Raw genomic sequence first — 18289 nt, 5'->3', positions numbered from 1 at the left:
CAAATAAAACTGTAGCAAGACAGAAAAACCTGCTGGACTAATACTAAACCCACACTTCCAATATAGATGTGGCATCTGCATAAAGCAGCACATTAACACTACATCAGAAAAAGATGGGCAAAAAAAAAAGTAATTGTGTTTAGTTTGATCCTCTTCGTTTCATATTACTGCAGACAACATAAGACAAAAATACTTCACTTTTTGCACTTCATCTAATTCAACAACCATTTTTTGAGGAACATTTCTCTGAAATTGTTCCACAATAATCAGACCCACTTTTTTCAGCTTGTCCATCTTTCCATCTGAGAGACTCTGCGTCTCTGAAATGTTCATTTTTTACCCAGTCATGTCACTAAACTGTTGCCAGGTAACCTAATTAGCTGAAAAATGTTCTTCCAGGTGTTTTTAATTGGTACCAATTTCTTTTCCTGTCTTTTGTTGCCCCTGTTCTCTTTAAAAAATGTTGCTTTCATCAAATTTTTTCTCATAGCAGAAAAAGGATGTTTGCTTGATAAGCATAATAATCTTTTTTGCAGTTGAATTTTCTTTTAATAAACAAAACTACCAGAACAAACTATTTAATCAAAATACTTTGTGTTTAATCTCATTTACTCTAAAAGGAGCCATTTCAGATTAGTTTTAATGTCTCAGGCCTGCAACCAGCAAAAGTTTAAGGTCTTCATATTTTTTCTAATCAAAACTATTTTCTCTGTTAGAGACAGGTCAGGAATGCAGGCTGGTCAGTCCAGTCCCTACTTCACCTGCATGCCTTTGTAATGTGTGCACAATGTGAAGTTTTTGCATTACTTTGCTGAAAAATGTTCCTGAAAAATCATACTGGCTGTGGACTTGTTATTGATACTGGTCTTGATGAGCCAGATGTCTTTGGTCCAAGGCTACAGATCAGATTACTGATTGGTCTGACCATAGTACACGCTTCCACTGTGCGGAGGTTTAGTCCAGATGCCTCTGATCCCAGGGATGTTGACGCCGCCTCCAGAGAAGAGCTTCTGTAATTGCACATTAAAGTTTGAAGTGACATTTGTGAATGTAGATGACATGAGTCCAGTTTAGGCTTTAATCCTCGCCCTTTATGCTCTGAAATACCACCAAATTCTGTGAATTGTTTAATTATATTTCGGCTGGAGTAGAAAATATATAAATCCTTTAAAACGTGATATCCCCCAGTTTGGGGACAATGAGAACAGTTGGTGTCAACCTTGCCTGAACTGTCAGTACTAAATCTAATATTAGTACTGATCTCATTTTGTTTTGTGTCACGTCAGAGTTGGCTTTTGCAAAGATAATGTTCACATATTGTTCTATGATGTAATATCATATCAGAGCTACAGCTATATCATTCCATATTTACCCTGAAAGTTTTTTTCCTTCTTTTTAGTCAAACCTTAAAGTTTTTCATGTGTGCTGTGTGACATATTTATCTAATTTTCACCTGTAACACATATTCAGACACATCTTAAATAGACCTTGTGGTAGCAGAGATATACTCAGCAGAGGCCTAATGAATAGACTGAGGGTTTAAACAATGTAATGATTTTCTTCCATTTATTATAAAACTGGAGATCATTACATATTTGTCTCTAAACAACTCAGTCGTTCATAGAAACTACATTTGGTCCAGATCATGATAAAAATAAACTATTGAAGTAATTATAATATATATAATACATGATACCCTGCGATGGACTGGTGACCTGTCCAGGGTGTGTCCTGCCTTTCACCTGTTAATGCTGGGATAGGCTCCAGCTAACCCACAACCCATAACGGACCAAGCGGTACTATGAATGAATACATAATAGTCATTATTTCTACCTCATTATTACCCTGAAACTACCTGTCCCAACTTTGTTGCAGAGCTGTAACACAAAAATAAGCATAAACTTACAAATGTAATAAATCTAAAATATGATCAGTAGTCTGTGGTGAAATAAATGTCAGTAAATGCAAGAATAACAGTGTTGAATCTTTATCTGCATTTTCAGTAACTTCTGTCATGAAGTTGCAAAATGTTGTAGACTTTTAGTCAGATAAGCTGCAGGGAAAAGGGATCATGTGATGTCTCCAGTGTAGCAGCTGCTCTGCCTGCCTTTCATTCCCACCAAGAGACTCAGGGGAAGAAAAGCTTTGAGGTTTCCAGGTCTGATTACATAGTAATGAACAATTCCTGTAGTCTTTTAGTGAAGTGGCTTTTCTAGTAACAATTCATATTACAATCCTAATTACAAAGAACTTAGAAACTGTGTAAAAATGTAAATAATCTGTAAATAAAAATAGAATATAAACCAAATGTTTATTCCTAAGGGAACGTAAACAACATATCAGATGCTGAAACTGAGACAGTTTATCATTTCATGGAAAATATGCGTTCATTTTGATTTTGATGGCAGCAACATTGCTGAAAGGTCTGGACTGCAGGCAGGCCAGTTCAGCAGCCAGACTCTTCTCCTGTGAAGCCATGCTGTTGTGATGGATGCAGGATGTACTTCAGTATTGTCTTGCTGAAATCTGAAAGGCCTTCCCTGAAAGAGACATTGTCTGGATGGCAGCAGATGTTGCTCTAAAACCTCCATGTACTTTTCAGCATTGATGGAGCTTCACAGATGTGGAAGCTGCCCACACCATAGGCACTAATGCAGCCCCATCCCATCAGAGATGCAGCTTTTCACCTGTCCACTGATAACAAGCTGGATGCTCCCTCTCCTCTTTAGTCTGCAGGATACAATGTCCATGCTATCCAGAAAGACTTTCACATTTTCATCCATCTGACCACAGAAGAGTTTTCCACTTTACCCAAACAATCTTAAAGGAGCTTTGGTCCAGAGAAGACAGCTGTGTTTCTGGATGATGCTCACATCTTCTTTGCATTATAGAGCTTTAACCCTTTATCAGTCACTCACTGAAATACTGAATGGTCTGAATGAGGACATGCTAACTAGCCACCGAGCACAACTCGGCCGATGTGCTGTAAAACGAAGACCTGGACAGCACTGTGAGGCATATCCTGGAGAATACTCCAAACGCAGGTGAAGAGTATGTTGTCCAGTGCCGTCCAGGTCTTCCTTTGACAGCACTGCATATTGTTGTGGAATTTTATTACCAAAGATCACACACTAAGTGAGAATCAAACAAAGTATTTTTATTAAGAGCTGATCAACAATGAGAGTCACACAGTCAAACAGGTTTGGCTGAGCAAATCCGCAGAGACATACATGGGCTTGGTTCATATAGACTCGCATGACGTGATGGCATCAAGGTCGTTGGTTGCAAATCTTCAGTACATTGTCTGCAAACCCTGCACAGCCTGGTACAATGTTTTCTAAAGACTGTTATCAGCATCTGTGCTGGGGAGGAGAGCTCACTAAATATTATCTGGGTACAACTCGCTCTCTTCCTCAGTGAAGCATAAGTCAAGGTTGTTAATAATACAAAGAGTAAATTATAGAGTATAAGGGCTATGTGTATAAATTTTCCATTACAATCCACCCCTTTGATTAAAATGAACCATATTAATCACACATAAAGAGAAAATTTACTCAAAGAACTCCAAATCACCAGAATCGACATCATAGTAGGGGGAGGAATCCGCTGGAACATAATGATGAACATGGAAATTGAACGTTCTGCTGAGCATACACTTGATGAGAGGAATCACACAGCAAAATACAACCAGAACACAGAGGAAAAATACAGTCAGGAGAATAGCAACTCTAGTTAAAATAAGGCGCATTCCGACAGAGAAGTTCTAAGAACGCAGTTCTAATAACTGTCCTAGTTCTAAGAACGGCCCTTCTCCAGGGGAACTGTTTCTTGTTGCATTCGCACATGAGTTGGGGGCGGTAGCGGGACCGATGTGACGCATACGTCTGCGACAGTGGCGTGTGACTTTAGCGCCACATAACAACAAAACAAAACCCGCTAAAAACAACACGGCAAGCTAATATGGAGAACGAAGAGATCGTAGTGTTCATGCTCTGCTTGATGGAGAAGTTACTGATGGACTATAAAATCAGGCGTCTCACGTCGAGGCTGGAAGGCTCCTGAAAGTCAGAAGATGAAGAATCCAGCGGCAGGAGATACGCCGCAGACAAAGGAGACGACGTGTAAGTTTAACTTATTGAACATGCAGCGATTGTATACGTGTCTTATGAGTAAACGTTTCAGACGGTTTTCTACTGTCTGTGTTGAGCAGATTACAATAAGTAAATATTTCAGACGGCGGGTTTATTGTAACTCGTGTTCTGTTTCAGACGTTGCTGCAGCTCATTCAACCTCCTCACCGTCCAGCTGGTCCGGAGCAAAGCTGATAACTAGTGGGAAAAGGTTGTTCTCAGTTTTACCGATAAGCAGTGGACAGAGAATTCCTGTATGTCCAGGGAGACATTTCAATACATCTGTGGCCGCCTGAAGCTGCACTGGAGAGGATGGACACAACCACCTGCTGCAGATACTGAAGGAGATGGAGAACAGCCTGGATGCTTTACCTCCTGCCTTTCAGCTAATCACTACACACCTCTTCATAATAAGCATCATGTTCTGGAAGTTCGACAGACAGAACATCCATAGAAAATGCATCATTTGTTCATTTTTTTTTTTTTTTTTTGTGAGTGTTATGTGCAAAATAAAGATCTCATCATCTGCTATTAAGCTTTGTGTGTTTTATGGAATCATCAGTAGAAAGATGAAGGAGTAATCCGTCAGTGAAGGGTTGGTTGTGACTGACTTATGGTTTAGAATTATGAGGACATAGTCACACAGATTTAGCGTAGATAAAGGTAAAAATATAAAAAGGGTGGTGAAATGTTTACAGGTGTGCTATTTGTGTCAGATCTTGGTTAAACATGATAAACTTCGTCCTGTGATATGGAGCATATTATAAAGTTGATAAACTAGCGTAATTTACACCCAGGATAAGACTTAAAATGTAGCGGCCAAAGATGGATTATTTAATATTTCATAGCTGTGATAAGTTAATAACTACTCAAAATTTTTATTAGCTAATATTTTATAGATGTGGCCAAAGCACATCTAACAGACACAAACTGAATACTTCAGACTCTTTACAAAGTCATTTATTTATTTTGTAATGAATACAGCAGAGCAAAAATAACTAAAATAAAATAACGTGTGTATATGCTGCATATCACACTGGCTTTTCCTGCCGCACGCAGGAGTCATTTGCTGCGGCGTTGACCGACTAAACATGTCGGTGGTACAAGCTGTGGAATTTACTGTTTTTTCGGTTCGTCCCACTCCGGTTGTCATGATCCTTAATTTATTTGTAGTGTTGTGTTTTGTGTTTTTTTGTGTGAGTTTTCTACGTGCGCTGCTTCGCGTTATCCCGTGTTTTCTGACTGAGAACTGATCGTCAGGAATATTTTTATATTTCGCTGCGAACCTTCAAAACCTCTCTGAAAATCCTCTGTGGCGTAGACGGTCAGAAGAGCTTCGACGTCCTCGTCGGTCCATTTATCGCTTGCTCTGTTGTTGTTTTTGTCCGTATGTGCAACCGTGTTTTTTTAAATGTGGCGGGGACACAAAATGCGGAAATCTGGCAAAGGGCGTAGCTACCAGTCACCAAACACCTACGTCATGAGGGTTCCTATAGAACCCCGCTCAGACCCTGCCTCGGAGTAGGAGCTAAAATGGTTATAGGAACTGGGGGCTTTGGTCCCCAGTTCCTATATGTCGGAATGCGCGAAAAAACGGCCTGGTTCCTGAAAAGGTTATAGGAACTGCAAAAGGTTCCTACAGTCGGAAAGAGCCTATAGTGAGCCAGGAACCACTAATAAGCCAATCCCACAACCCCCACCCCTCAGAAGACGAATTAGCATTGTTACGGTCGTGTAGAGTGCCCCAGAGGTCAGTAAGGGCATCATGGATCACAGAGAAGTTAGCAGATGCATCAGGGACAAAAGTACAACACTGATCTCCAATGAGAGCACAAGTGCCACCTTGAGCAGCTAATAAAAAGTCAAGAGCCATCCTGTTTTGCAGAGACATTATTCTTAAGGCCTGAACTTCCTTCTGCAGCAAACTAAAGCCAGAATCTACAAGAGAGGTTAAATTCTCCAAAGAGATAGATAAATCTTCCACAGCCCAGGCTAATTCCCCCACACCATACCAGGGCAGAATCATCATAGCACCTTTCTGCTGAGGAGAGAAAAGACCACGTTTAACACGGTGTGAATGGGAATGGGGATTAAAAAGGGGCTGCAGAGTGCCATTATGAGTCAGGGTGAAGGCAGAGACATCAGGAAGCAGGTAAGCTAAATAACAAGTCCCAGACCAATTAACAGGAAGGTAAATGTAGGAGTGTCTGCCACATGTCCAAACCATATTCTGAGGGCATCCAAAGCCGGTGTCTGATGGGATGTAGGACCAGGTGGTTTTGAGAACAGAGTTATTATACATAGGAAGATCAGAAAAAGGCAAAAGTGCTGTAAGGTTAAACACAACAGTTCCAGCTCCCCAATCTGTAGAAGGAGAGCAGTCAGGGTATAAATCACAAGGATTTAAGGTGAACGAGTCAGAGCGTTTGGAGCAAGGTGAGGAAACACATGATACATGAATAACACGCTGACAACCTAGAGTGTGTCCTAAGAAAGTCTGTGCATCTGTGCCGTTCCGCTGAAAACAGAGAGGTGGAGAGGAATATGGATTAGTACGATCTCTTAAGCGGAAAACAGTTCTGGATGAAACACATGTAGAGTTTGTATTGCTGGAAAACCCAGCTGGTGTCCTCCATGAGAGGGGAGGGCGCTGGTGTGGCCAGGTAATGTTCCTTTGGTTTAATCTATTACCCATAATCAGAGTCCACAAAGTAGTGTTCAAAGGGACTGGATATGGAATGAAAACTGACTGAGAAGGTGTGGCATGTGGCACCAGTCCACAAACATAACAGCTGTCATTGGTCAATGTCTGAGCTGACATGTTTGCACCCTGCCAACAAAGATTATCAGTGTGGTCATGATGCTGAAGGGTGTGGTCATCTCGGCGATGCCTCCTTAAGGAGGGTGCTTCTGTCCCGTGCAGTCGTCTGGCAGGTTGGGACGGAGCTGGGGTTCGTTGTGTGGTCCCCTGCAGTCGTCTGGCGGGTTGGGACGGAGCTGGGGTTCGCTGTGTGAGGCGAGGACCGGTTGGATCCAGGTACCAGAGGAGGAGGGTGATGAGGATGAGGAGGACGGTGCACGCCCACCCCATCACTGCAGCCTGGGTGCACTTCATGTTGCCAGTGAAGGACAGACTACCTCACACTGGACTGACCTCAGGGATTATTCTGCCCTGTAGTTGAGAGGTCAGTTGGAGCTGGAGTCGGTGTACCTTGGAACCTCCTGCAGTGGGATGCGTGGATCCACGTGGACCTTTCAGCGACCTTCACAGCTGTGTGAGTGACCAACAGGACCTGGAATGGACCCAGCCACCTTTTAGACCGCCAGTGTTTTCGTCTCGTCTCCCGGACCAGGACCCAGTCTCCCGGAACCAAAGAGTGGAGCAGACCTGATGCTGGGCGTGGCAGGGCCTCCTTCACCACACTCTGCACCTGTGAGAGAACTTTGGACAGATTTTGGCAATAAGCAAGCATGTTACCTTCACAGTGTGTGGTGGACACGGAGAGTCCCGGGGGATCCAGACTGGTGTGAGGAGGTCTGCCAAACAGAATCTCAAATGGACTCAGGTTCATTCGGGCACGTTTCCTCATCCTCATGTGCATCAGAACGAGTGGGAGGGCTTTAGGCCAAGACAGTCCTGTTTCTTCACAACATTTAGCCAGCTTACCTTTCAAAGTGGCGTTCTCTCGTTCTATAGCTCCGCCGGATTGTGGGTGATAAGAACAATGAGTCTTAAGCTGGAACCCCAACAGTCCACTTACCTCTTTCAGGGCTGCATTGACAAAGTGTGAACCATTGTCAGATGAGACCTTAGCTGGAATTCCCCATCTTGGAATGATTTCGGTCACCAAAGCCTTAGCCACGACTGAACTTGTAGCATGCTTAGCTGGAAAAGCTTCAACCCATTTTGACCACATGTCTACCATGACTAGACAATATTTCTTACCTTCTGCAGGTGTTAACTCAATGAAATCCATCATCAAATGATCAAAAGGCTGATTAGGTGGTGTGTGGCCAGCTGGAGGGCAGGCAAGAGGACGGGCTGTATTGTAGCCTGCACAGATCAAACATTTTTTGCAGTAATTTTCAGCCACCACAGTGAAGCCTTTTGTGAACCAAAGAGATGTTATGGAAGATACCATCCCTCCTTTTGACACATGGTCCGCCCCATGTGACAACTTAGCAAACCATGGGAAGAAATGACGAGGGAGGCAAGGTTTACCATGAGCAGAGCGCCAAATACCTGCAGAGTCAGGGGTGCAGGAGTTTTCCTTCCAGATGAGACGTTCCTCTGGAGTAGAAAAAGACTGGATGTCCTGTAGAGAGCAAGGAGGAGACTGATCCTCCTCTGAGACAGGAGAGGAAGCGAGAATGTGTGGGGAGGCTGACAGAGCTGCCTGCTTAGCAGCCTGGTCAGCCAAAGCGTTACCATGAGCAACAGAAGAAGTGTCTTTAGTGTGAGCCTGACACTTCACCACAGCGACCTCTGAAGGGAGGAGAATAGCATCCAGGAGAGCAGCGATCTGTGTGGAGTTCAGAATAGGCTTACCATCAGATTTGAGGAATTTACGGTGACGCCACAGCGCACCAAAGTCATGGACCACACCAAAGGCGTAACGTGAGTCAGTGTACACAGTCAGAGACTTACCCTGTGCGAGTTTACAGGCCTCAGTGAGAGCCACAAGTTCAGCTGTCTGAGCTGAGAAATGAGAAGGGAGAGAGCCAGAGAGGAGAACCTGATGCTCATTACAGACAGCAAAACCCACTCTGTTCTTACCAGAAGGGTCTCTGGAGGAGGAGCCATCACAAAAAAGAACAAGGTCAGAGTTAAGAAGAGGCTCATCAGATAAATCTGGTCTTGGAGTGCAGGCTTCAGACAGAACAGTCTCACAGCAATGTGGAACACCATCATCTGCTGTAGGAAGGAGAGTGGCAGGGTTAAGTGTGGTACAGCGTTTGACAGTGATGTTGGGCATGTCAAGAAGAACTGTGGTGTATCTCAGCCATCTAGCTGCAGACAGATGAGAAGTCTTTTGTTCAAGCAAAATGATGGAAACAGAATGAGGAACAAAAACAGTGAGCTCACTGTAGCCCACAATGTCACGTGATGCAAGAACAGCCTTTTCACATGCTGCCACAGCTCGCAGACATCCAGGAAGACCTGCAGCAACAGAGTCGAGCTTAGAAGAGTAGTAGGCCACTGGGCGTTTGTGAGAGCCGTGCTGTTGAAGGAGAACAGAAGACATGAACCCATGTTTTTCATCCACAAACTGAAAGAAAGGTTTGAATGGGTCAGGCAGAGCCAGAGCTGGAGCAGAGCACAGAACCTGTTTCACAGACAGAAAAGCCTGCTCAGCATCTGGGGTCCAGAGGAAATGGTCATGAGCAGATAGATTCTTACCATGTATGCAGGCCGCAAGGGGGGCTTCAAGCTCCGAAAAATGAGGAATGAAGGCCCGACAGAACCCTACCATACCAAGAAAGGACATCAGCTGTTTCTTGGTGACAGGTTTCGGTGCTTTCTGAATGGCCTCAATCCGTTTAGGAGCCAGGGCCTTGGTGGTGGCAGAAATGTGATGTCCCAGGAAGAGAACTCGAGACTGGCAGAACTGCAGCTTGTGTAGACTGGCTTTATGACCCTCAGAATGAAGATGAAGGAGGAGGGCCAGTGTGGCTTCCTCACATGCTGAAGCAGAGGGACAGCAGAGAAGAAGGTCATCGACGTAGCTTAACAAAACCACGCCCTGTGGAAGCTGCAGAGAAGAAAGAGAATCTCTTAGAACCTCATTGTAAATTGTGGGGGACTCACAGTACCCCTGGGGAAGCCGGGTCCAAGTGTATGGCTTCCCATTGAATTCAAAAGCAAACCAAAACTGGCTGTCTGGATGAACAGGAACAGATGTAAAAGCATTAGCCAGATCCACAACAAAAAGATCTTGGACAAAACGCCAGTCAGGTTTGGTTGGAGGTTCACGTGGTTTCATAACTGGGAAAATAGGAGTGCGAACAGGTGAATTTGGACAAGAAACAACAATACCACTCCTAAGATGTGAATCAAAGACAGGTGTAATACCCTCCAAAGCCTCAGGTTTGAGAGGATATTGCTTCTGGCAGGGGCGGTAGTCAGATTTCGGAGTGATGACTACTGGGGGGCAGTTCTTAACCAGGCCCACATCATGAGGAGAAGTGGCCCACAAATCAGAGGGAACCTGAGAGAGAGCTGGGGGAACAGGTGGCAAAGGTGAGTCAGCAGAGAAACATGTCAGAAAATCATCATCCACCAACTGAACACTTTTCTGGCAGTGAATCACAGAGAGCATGCTCTGCTTGAACACACCCAGCCTTGGAGAAAACAAAACTGCCGAGTCATGAGTGGATTGCCACTGAGACTCACTGAGAGCAGGAGCAACAAAGGGGCCCAAATCCTTCCACTCAGCCGAGGGAGACTTGGAAAGGGACACATGTGGATGTGTGTGAAGTTTAAACAACTTCAGCTGGTCAGAAGTTAGTGAAACAGACAAAACACACATACTTTCATTCCAAAACATACACGTCACAGTCAGTTTGTCAGAGCAGTCCCTAAAAAAGATTTTTTCATACTGCTGGTCAGGACCATCAGGACAGACATGGGATGTGTAATGTAAATCCTTCTCCCCCATCACCTCTGCCCCTGGGGAGACTCTGGCTCTGCAGAGGGACAGCCAATGTGAAGAAAGAGGGGAGCTTCCCATTTTCCACTGATAAGCATAGCAGGGAGCTCTTGGGCTATATTTAACCATCATAAAATCTTTTTCCTCAGACTCAGAAGGTGAACATGATATGGTCAGCCCCTGAGACCCAGAGGAAATCTGAATGCCCAGTTTGCACATAAGATCACGGCCCAGTAAATTTACAGGACAAACTTTGGACAAAAGAAAGGAATGTGTAAATTGATGCTCACCTTGTACCGAGCAGGTTAAAGGTACCGTGAATTTCTCTTTGTCATGATGGCCCCCAGCAGAAACGAAGATGACAGTCTTACCACTGAATGGTGGAGTGGGATTTAGGGTGCCTGTCTTAAGAACTGAATGAGTTGCTCCACTGTCAACCATAAAAGAAACTGGTTGATTATTTACAGACAATGTAAACAAAGGAAAACGCTTATAAGCTTTAGCAGCCAAATGAGTGTATGTGTGTGTGTATGTGTGTGTGTGCATTTCACTTCCCTCAACAGATGCTGCAGCAAAAGCTGTGGTGGGTGGAGGAAAAAGCTCCTCTGGAGTCCTGCCTCCCGGGTCCGCCCCTCAGTCAGCCTGCTGGTTTTCCTGTTGGTGGGTGGGCCCATGAACACGAGGGCACTCGTCCTTCCAGTGTCCGTATTGGCCACAGCGATAACACGCCCCACGCTGTTGTTGGTTGCCGCCCCTCCCTCGTCTTCCTCTGCCTCTGCCTCTGCCCCTCCCATCCCTGTTGGATTGTGGCTGATTCTGGGAGGTGAACAGAGTCAGAGCTGCTGACATCTGTTTGTCTTTCTTGGATTCAGCTTTTTTCTTGTTTTCATCCATGACATCTTGTGCATGTTTAGCTTGACGTTGAAGCTCAGCCAATCTGGTCGCATGTCTCATCCCCACATACTGTCTTTTCACCACCTCCAACACATCTCTGTTCATCCCTTCAATGATCGTCTGACAGAGAAGGCGTTCCCATGGTCCTGGAGTGTTTCCCAGTTCTCCGGTAGGGCGCTCCAAGCCAGAATGTCTGGTGAAAACAGTCTCACATCTGTGCAGAAAGGTCTCCATGCGCTCATCTGGGCCCTGAATCAGATTTCTCAGGGCAGCCAGACTCCCTCGATTAGGGAACTCAGTCTTTATGCCATTACAGAGTGTGGTGATGGCATTTCTGTAGGCTCGGTTCGTGTCATCGTCCCAGTTCGGATTTTTCAGGCAGGTGTCATCAGGAAGAAGGTGGGGACGGACTTTAGCCAGATCACTAGCAGTGAGCACTTTAGCGAAGATTTTCCTTAGTTCAAGTCCAGTAGGGCGGTGCTCGCGGCAGAAAGCTCTCCACTCCTCGCTAGCTTTCTCACCATCTTCAGTGGGGTCAGGAAGATTTTTGGCATGTTCCATGATTTCAGAGGGGGACCAAGGGCGATAAACCAGTATGGGGCCGGTGGGTCCTGATACTTCCACCATGGGGGCACTGAAGACCTCAGTGTCCTCATCTTCAGCAGTATTTTGTCCCAGAAATAGGTCCCTGGCAGCCTTCCCAAGTCTGTGGAGGGGGGAGGTTGATAACACCTCCAGTCCATAGGTCCTCCCGGACTTGGTGTGTGGAGGGCTGGCCATGTCTGCTGATGGTCTTTCAGTTCCCCCTGTAGCCTGTTCCTGGGTGGAGTCGGCGGGACCCGATGTCTCATCCCTCCGTCGGTCCTCTGGGCGATGCTGCTCCTGCTGCTGAGGCGGCTGGGGCTGTAACACCGGGGGACAGGAGTCCAGGTCTGGATCCACCTTCAGCGCCTGTAATCGCTCCTGCAGTGAACGATATGGAGAGGGTCGTGAATGCCCTGAATTATTATATGGTGGAGGTGCACTAGGCAGGGATGCATTATCCCTCCTGTTTCCTATATCTCCAGTCATATCTAATCCTCCACCCATTTTTTTTGTGTTTGCTTTTCTTTTTCTGCATTCACTTTCATTTTTCCACATTTTAATACATTTCTGATGCCGTTCCCACTTTTCTACATCCTGTGCCTTAATTTTATTTTTCTTCTTTTTCTCATCCCAGTCCTTCTGTGCTGCCTCATTCAACTTATCTAATTCTTTTTCACTCAAACTCCCGTTCTGTGGAAACCCATATTTCTCTGTCCAGTAAGTCATACAGTCCATGCAGTCAAGTCCATATTTCTTTTTCATATCTCTTAAAACTGGGGAGTCCCATTCACCCTCCTCCTCCTTCACAGCTGTGTTTCCCATTATGCAGCTAGAACGTCTTGTGCTGGATTTTTCTTCTTTGAGCAGCCCAAACTCAGGCACAAAAATTGACTAAAACGCCTATTATTACCACCGAAGTTTTCACTTCAGTGCCGGACTAACCCTACCCTATTTTCATAAGATAGTGAGAAAAGGGTGGTAAATGGGAGCCCGATATGAAAACTTCTCACCGTGTGTGATTGTGGGTGCTGCTCCACACGCAGACTTCGTTCTGGATATCAGTGGTGTCTGAACGGAGTCCCTCCGCCGTCCCCTGACGGTTAAGGCTGACCCAGGGGCTGAAGTATCCTTCAGGATGCGCAGTCACGGGTTCTGGTCCTCCAGTCAGTCACTCAAGATATCCTGTTCGTGACGCCAAGATTGTTGTGGAATTTTATTACCAAAGATCACACACTAAGTGAGAATCAAACAAAGTATTTTTATTAAGAGCTGATCAACAATGAGAGTCACACAGTCAAACAGGTTTGGCTGAGCAAATCCGCAGAGACATACATGGGCTTGGTTAATATAGACTCGCATGACGTGATGGCATCAAGGTCGTTGGTTGCAAATCTTCAGTACATTGTCTGCAAACCCTGCACAGCCTGGTACAATGTTTTCTAAAGACTGTTATCAGCATCTGTGCTGGGGAGGAGAGCTCACTAAATATTATCTGGGTACAACTCGCTCTCTTCCTCAGTGAAGCATAAGTCAAGGTTGTTAATAATACAAAGAGTAAATTATAGAGTATAAGGGCTATGTGTATAAATTTTCCATTACAATATCTTAATGGCCGAGTTATGCTAGGTGGCTAGTTAGCGTGTCCTCATTCAGACTTGCTACTGTTAGTTATCCAGTTGCTGTCGTGTTAGACCTGACCCTTCTAATAGTATCTGCTGAGGCCAGTATAGTATTAAAGAAGCCAGCTGCTTCACTTAGTCATCATAAATTCATGACCACATCAATAGACTTAAACAGTCCCTTGCCAATTAAACAGAAGCAACACCTGCTATGCTTTCTGCAAACAAGATGACAAGTTGAAAATGTCCGTGTCCCGGCCACAAATTTTAATATAACGTTATAAATACAACCACACAGTTACTATCTCAGTTACATAAGCACGGTGCTTCAACACTGACTTAAACACTGACAAATGAAAACAATAACATAGGGTTGAGAACTTCCTTTATCAAACACTGAGTCAAGGATGAGACAGGGAGCTGCATTTCGGTATAGTATGTGAGAGTATTTCAGTATAGTGTATAAGAGCATTTCAGTATAGCATGTAAGAGCATTTCAGTATAGTATATAAGAGGCAGTTTCAGTATAGTGTATGAGAGATTTAACTATAATGTGTGAATGATTTCAGTATAATATATGAGAGGTTTCAGTATATTGTGTGAAAGACTCAAATTTCACGTGTCTGTGAGAGGGTAATTCTGAATAATGTCTCAAACGGCCCTTCGTACCAGCCCACCCATGTTCGCAGATGCACCGCAACCATCCAGGCCTGGGTAGGTCACAGTCCACACCACAGCCGTAGGGCTCCAGTGCAGGACCTCCAGCCACCCAGTCAAGTGCGATCACCATGGCAACAACATCCAGACCCAGCAAGCAAAGCCCCAAGCTCAAAGGAAGAAAACACTGGAGTTAAATAAATATATAAATTAATAAATTAATTAATACACATAAAGGACTTCATAAAATAATGTGGTAAAAGGTAATAAAAATTATATAAAATAAAATGGGATCAGATCAAATTTACTTTAAAGTTAAGCTAAAAAGGTAGGTCTTGAGCCTCTTTTTAAAAACATCAACAGTCTCTGCAGCCCTGAGGTTCTCTGGTAGGCTGTTCCACAAATGAGGGCTGTAATAATGAAAGAGGCCTCACCATAGGTTATGGTCTTTTTGATTTGATTATCTAAATCTTTTGATTATATAGTTCAGAGGTATTCAACTAAAATTTAAAGTGGTCCAGTGAGAGAAAAACGTTTGGAGTCAAGTTATATAGGCTATATATATTTAAAATGAGACATACAATACTCATCTGAAAAAGACTTGGGGTAAAACCTTAAACAGTCTATTTATTCATGGGCATTGTCATTATTGCTTTGTCAAGTGAAGTTGTGCCCACATTGTGGGTAGGGGTATGCCGGTTTGGATGGCTGAGATAACCAAAGAAACCAGGCTGTTAGCCTTTTTTTTTCTATTTTAAAACAACAATGGTGTCCAGTATGGTTCAGTGTCTTTAGTAGCTTGTGGAAGAGACAATGAAATAATTCGATCAGCCTCTCCTCAACTTGATCCACTGGTTATTGTTTTGAAAAATGGTGGTTACCACACAAATTCAGTGAGAAGATCCAGATATCCGGCAACACATGATCCCAAACTGACCAATCACAAGGGAGTACCTCCATATAACCATCTGTGAAGCTGGGGTGCACCTCAGGTCTGGAAGAGGTGCGCATCGAGCCTCTGCGGAGCTACCCCAAGCCTACAGCGGTTATGCACACACCGTGCAACCATAAATCCACCTTTAATCTCAGGGTGGTGGGTTTGAACCCCATGCTGGGTGTAGATATTTTGACTAAACACAGCTCCTTGGTCAGGTACCTTCAATTATTTTCCTTCCTAGTAGTCTTATTGAGTATTTTCACAGTGTACTCACAGGTGCAACAGTTTATGATTTGATAGGGAAGCAACCACAACAATAATCCAGCCAAAACTTGGCAAACCATTGTCATGTTTTTTTTTTTTTTTTGGCAGCTGGATATCTCAGTTGGTAGGGCATCCATCTCCCTTGCGGGAGAACGGACTTCAAATCCCACTGGGGACATATTACAAAGTTGCAAATATTAAGACTTTCCCATTGGGTCCTTGAGCAAGATTCTTAATTCTACTGCTTACTCTCAGATGTAAGTCCCTTTGTAGAAAAGGATCTGCTAAATGACTGTAATATACTTTTTTCTGAAAATGTTCCACTATTTTTAGATACAGTTTGTCTCAGATTGATAAACCTCTGTCCATCTTTATCTTGTCTAAGAGACACTGTCTCTCTGAAATGTTCCTTTTATACCCAGTCATATTGCCAATTATCCTAATTGGTTGTCACATGCTCCTCCAGTTGTTTTCAATTTGTGCCAATTGCTTTTCAAGCTTTTTTGGATATATTGCTGCCATCAAATTCACAGTCATCTCGTATTTTGTTGTTTGTGTTCTAATAGGAATAGAAGTTGGGTTTATAAAATTTGCAAAGCATTTAATTCTGTTTTAGTAATTCATTTATTTTATTTTATTTTCCACAGCATCACAAGATTTTTGGAATTGGGGCTGCAAATATTATACGTGCAGGAGTCAAGGTAATGGCAATGAACAATCAGCAGGTTTATCACAAGCTAACTGACAATCTAACTCATTCAAGGACTTCTGTATAAGTATCAATAATGTAACTGGAAAGTTGTCTTTTGTCATTGTGAAAACTGCTTCAGCAGAATACAAGAGTCTGCAGAAGTTGTTTTTACCCCACATTCTTCCTACAAGAGTGTTTATTTATGTACTTTGAATCATGGAATCTATGTAATCTTGGTGGACCTAACCGGAGGGGACAGAAAAAGAAGGAAGATAGCAAAAAGAAGCAAAAGGGAAAGAAGAAGGGAGACAAAAACATTACAGATAGAAGGCAACGACCTTTCAATCCACACCATCACCAGACAACAAACTGTTAAACTGTAGATAAACACACCAGAAAATTTCCTACAACAACTTTTACAGAGAAAAACAGAGCTGCTAGTCATTAAGAGTTCTTAAATAATAACCAAATTAAAAAGACATATCACAAAAATAGCACAACAACGACCGGATACTAACTCACAGTAAAAAAAAGAAGAATTATCTCTTAGTATATAAACCCACTGGACGACTCAATGACTGTGTCAGCGTGCAGAGGATGAGGAATAAGGACTGATCAGTGATGAGGAGCGGTGAGTGAGATCATGCAAATGCGACCACGCCTCTACGGAGGTCAGAGGGAGACCAGGGTAGCGCAGAGATCCCTCAGCAGTAGCCCCGGAGCATCAACCCAAGCTGTACCACCCCAAAGACGACTCCAGCCCCACCCAAAAGGCGGCAGAGGAGAGCCCCAGCAAGAACCCCCCAAGGTCTTGGAGCAAAGGTCCCAGTGGAGCAAGATCAGCAGCAGCCGGCCCCGCCAGGGACCATCCAGGGTGGCCCGAGTGAAGGGCCCAGGGCCCCAGGAGCCCAGAGGTGCTCCCCCCACCCCCCAAAAGCAGAGGGCCCGCACCATGCCTAGGAGGACCAAGTCCCTCCAGACAACCACCCAGCGTAGGCCAGCACACACTCCGATGTTCCAGCCGCACACCCCAGGAACCAGGGCGCCATCGACCCCCTCCCCCACCCTCCACCTACTCCAATCTCCACCCCATATAACCCCACACTCACACTCTCCCCTGCGCTGTACCCTCAAGCACTCACTATCATACAGTCATGTCACACATAACCCACCCACCATGCCCCGTGGGTGGACCAGAGGACAGTAAGCCCCAAGCACGATCCACACCACTCCCCCCATAGCAACCCCCAGAGAGAGAGAGAGAGAGAGAGAGAGAGGGAAAGAAGAGAGGTCTGGGGATGTAAGTCCAGGGGGAAGCAAATATCCCTTTGGATGTTGAGCCTCTAGTGGGATTAGGCACCCACACTCCCCGGGAAGTCCCCCAGGGCCAGACAGGCCAGGAGAGGCTGCCCCCTATGACCATACAGGGCCTGCAGCCAATGAGCCGCCACCGAACCCAGAAGGTGCCCACCCCCCACATGCCTAGCAGGGAATGAAAGGATGGGGAGGAGGACAGCGGCGGAGCCCAGACCCATGGCACTCCACCCCCAGGCCCCCCCCACAAGTGCATTTGAACACCCCGTTCAAACCCTTACACCCCTCCTGCCCCTGGGCCATACCCTGGGTCCCAGGGTGGCAACCAGATACCAGGACATGCACCAATCCACACCATGGCAGTACATCCGGACAGGCCCAGATCCCCGGCACATACGGAACCCACCACCCCGGAGTGTTTTTTACCCTGCTCAAAGTTTTGGCTCACACCCCTCTCAACCAGTTCCTGTGGGTGCTAAAAGTGTGGACACAGTGCAACCATTGGGTTTGAGCAGGGCTACCTGGTTAATCCTGCCAGTAGCATATGC

General features: G+C 44.9%; 2 protein-coding genes across 3 annotated transcripts in view; one reads left to right on the top strand and one right to left on the bottom strand.

Annotated features, from left to right (window-relative positions):
• The window catches only part of dnase1 (deoxyribonuclease I), a 40574-nt gene that overhangs the window by 356 nt on the left and 21929 nt on the right, over positions 1-18289 (top strand). The window contains exon 2 of one of the 2 annotated variants that reach the window (XM_041998808.1): positions 16384-16437. The exons of the other annotated variant lie outside the window; for it this stretch is intronic. The gene's annotated coding sequence lies outside the window, so the exon portion shown is untranslated. The remainder of the gene's footprint in view (positions 1-16383; positions 16438-18289) is intronic. 2 annotated transcript variants of the gene reach the window in all.
• Positions 6803-10450, bottom strand: LOC121656940. The gene is made up of 3 exons (XM_042012188.1): positions 10204-10450; positions 8374-10116; positions 6803-8184 (listed from the first exon to the last, which is right to left on the bottom strand). The coding sequence occupies exons 1-3, from the start codon at positions 10448-10450 to the stop codon at positions 7286-7288; spliced, it is 2889 nt and encodes a 962-aa protein (XP_041868122.1). The 3' UTR covers positions 6803-7285.

Source organism: Melanotaenia boesemani, chromosome 2 (genome assembly GCF_017639745.1).
Source record: "Melanotaenia boesemani isolate fMelBoe1 chromosome 2, fMelBoe1.pri, whole genome shotgun sequence".
In the NCBI taxonomy this organism is placed as follows: domain Eukaryota; kingdom Metazoa; phylum Chordata; class Actinopteri; order Atheriniformes; family Melanotaeniidae; genus Melanotaenia; species Melanotaenia boesemani.
Note: the sequence above shows the minus strand (reverse complement) of the source record. Positions and strands in the feature narration are given on the sequence as shown.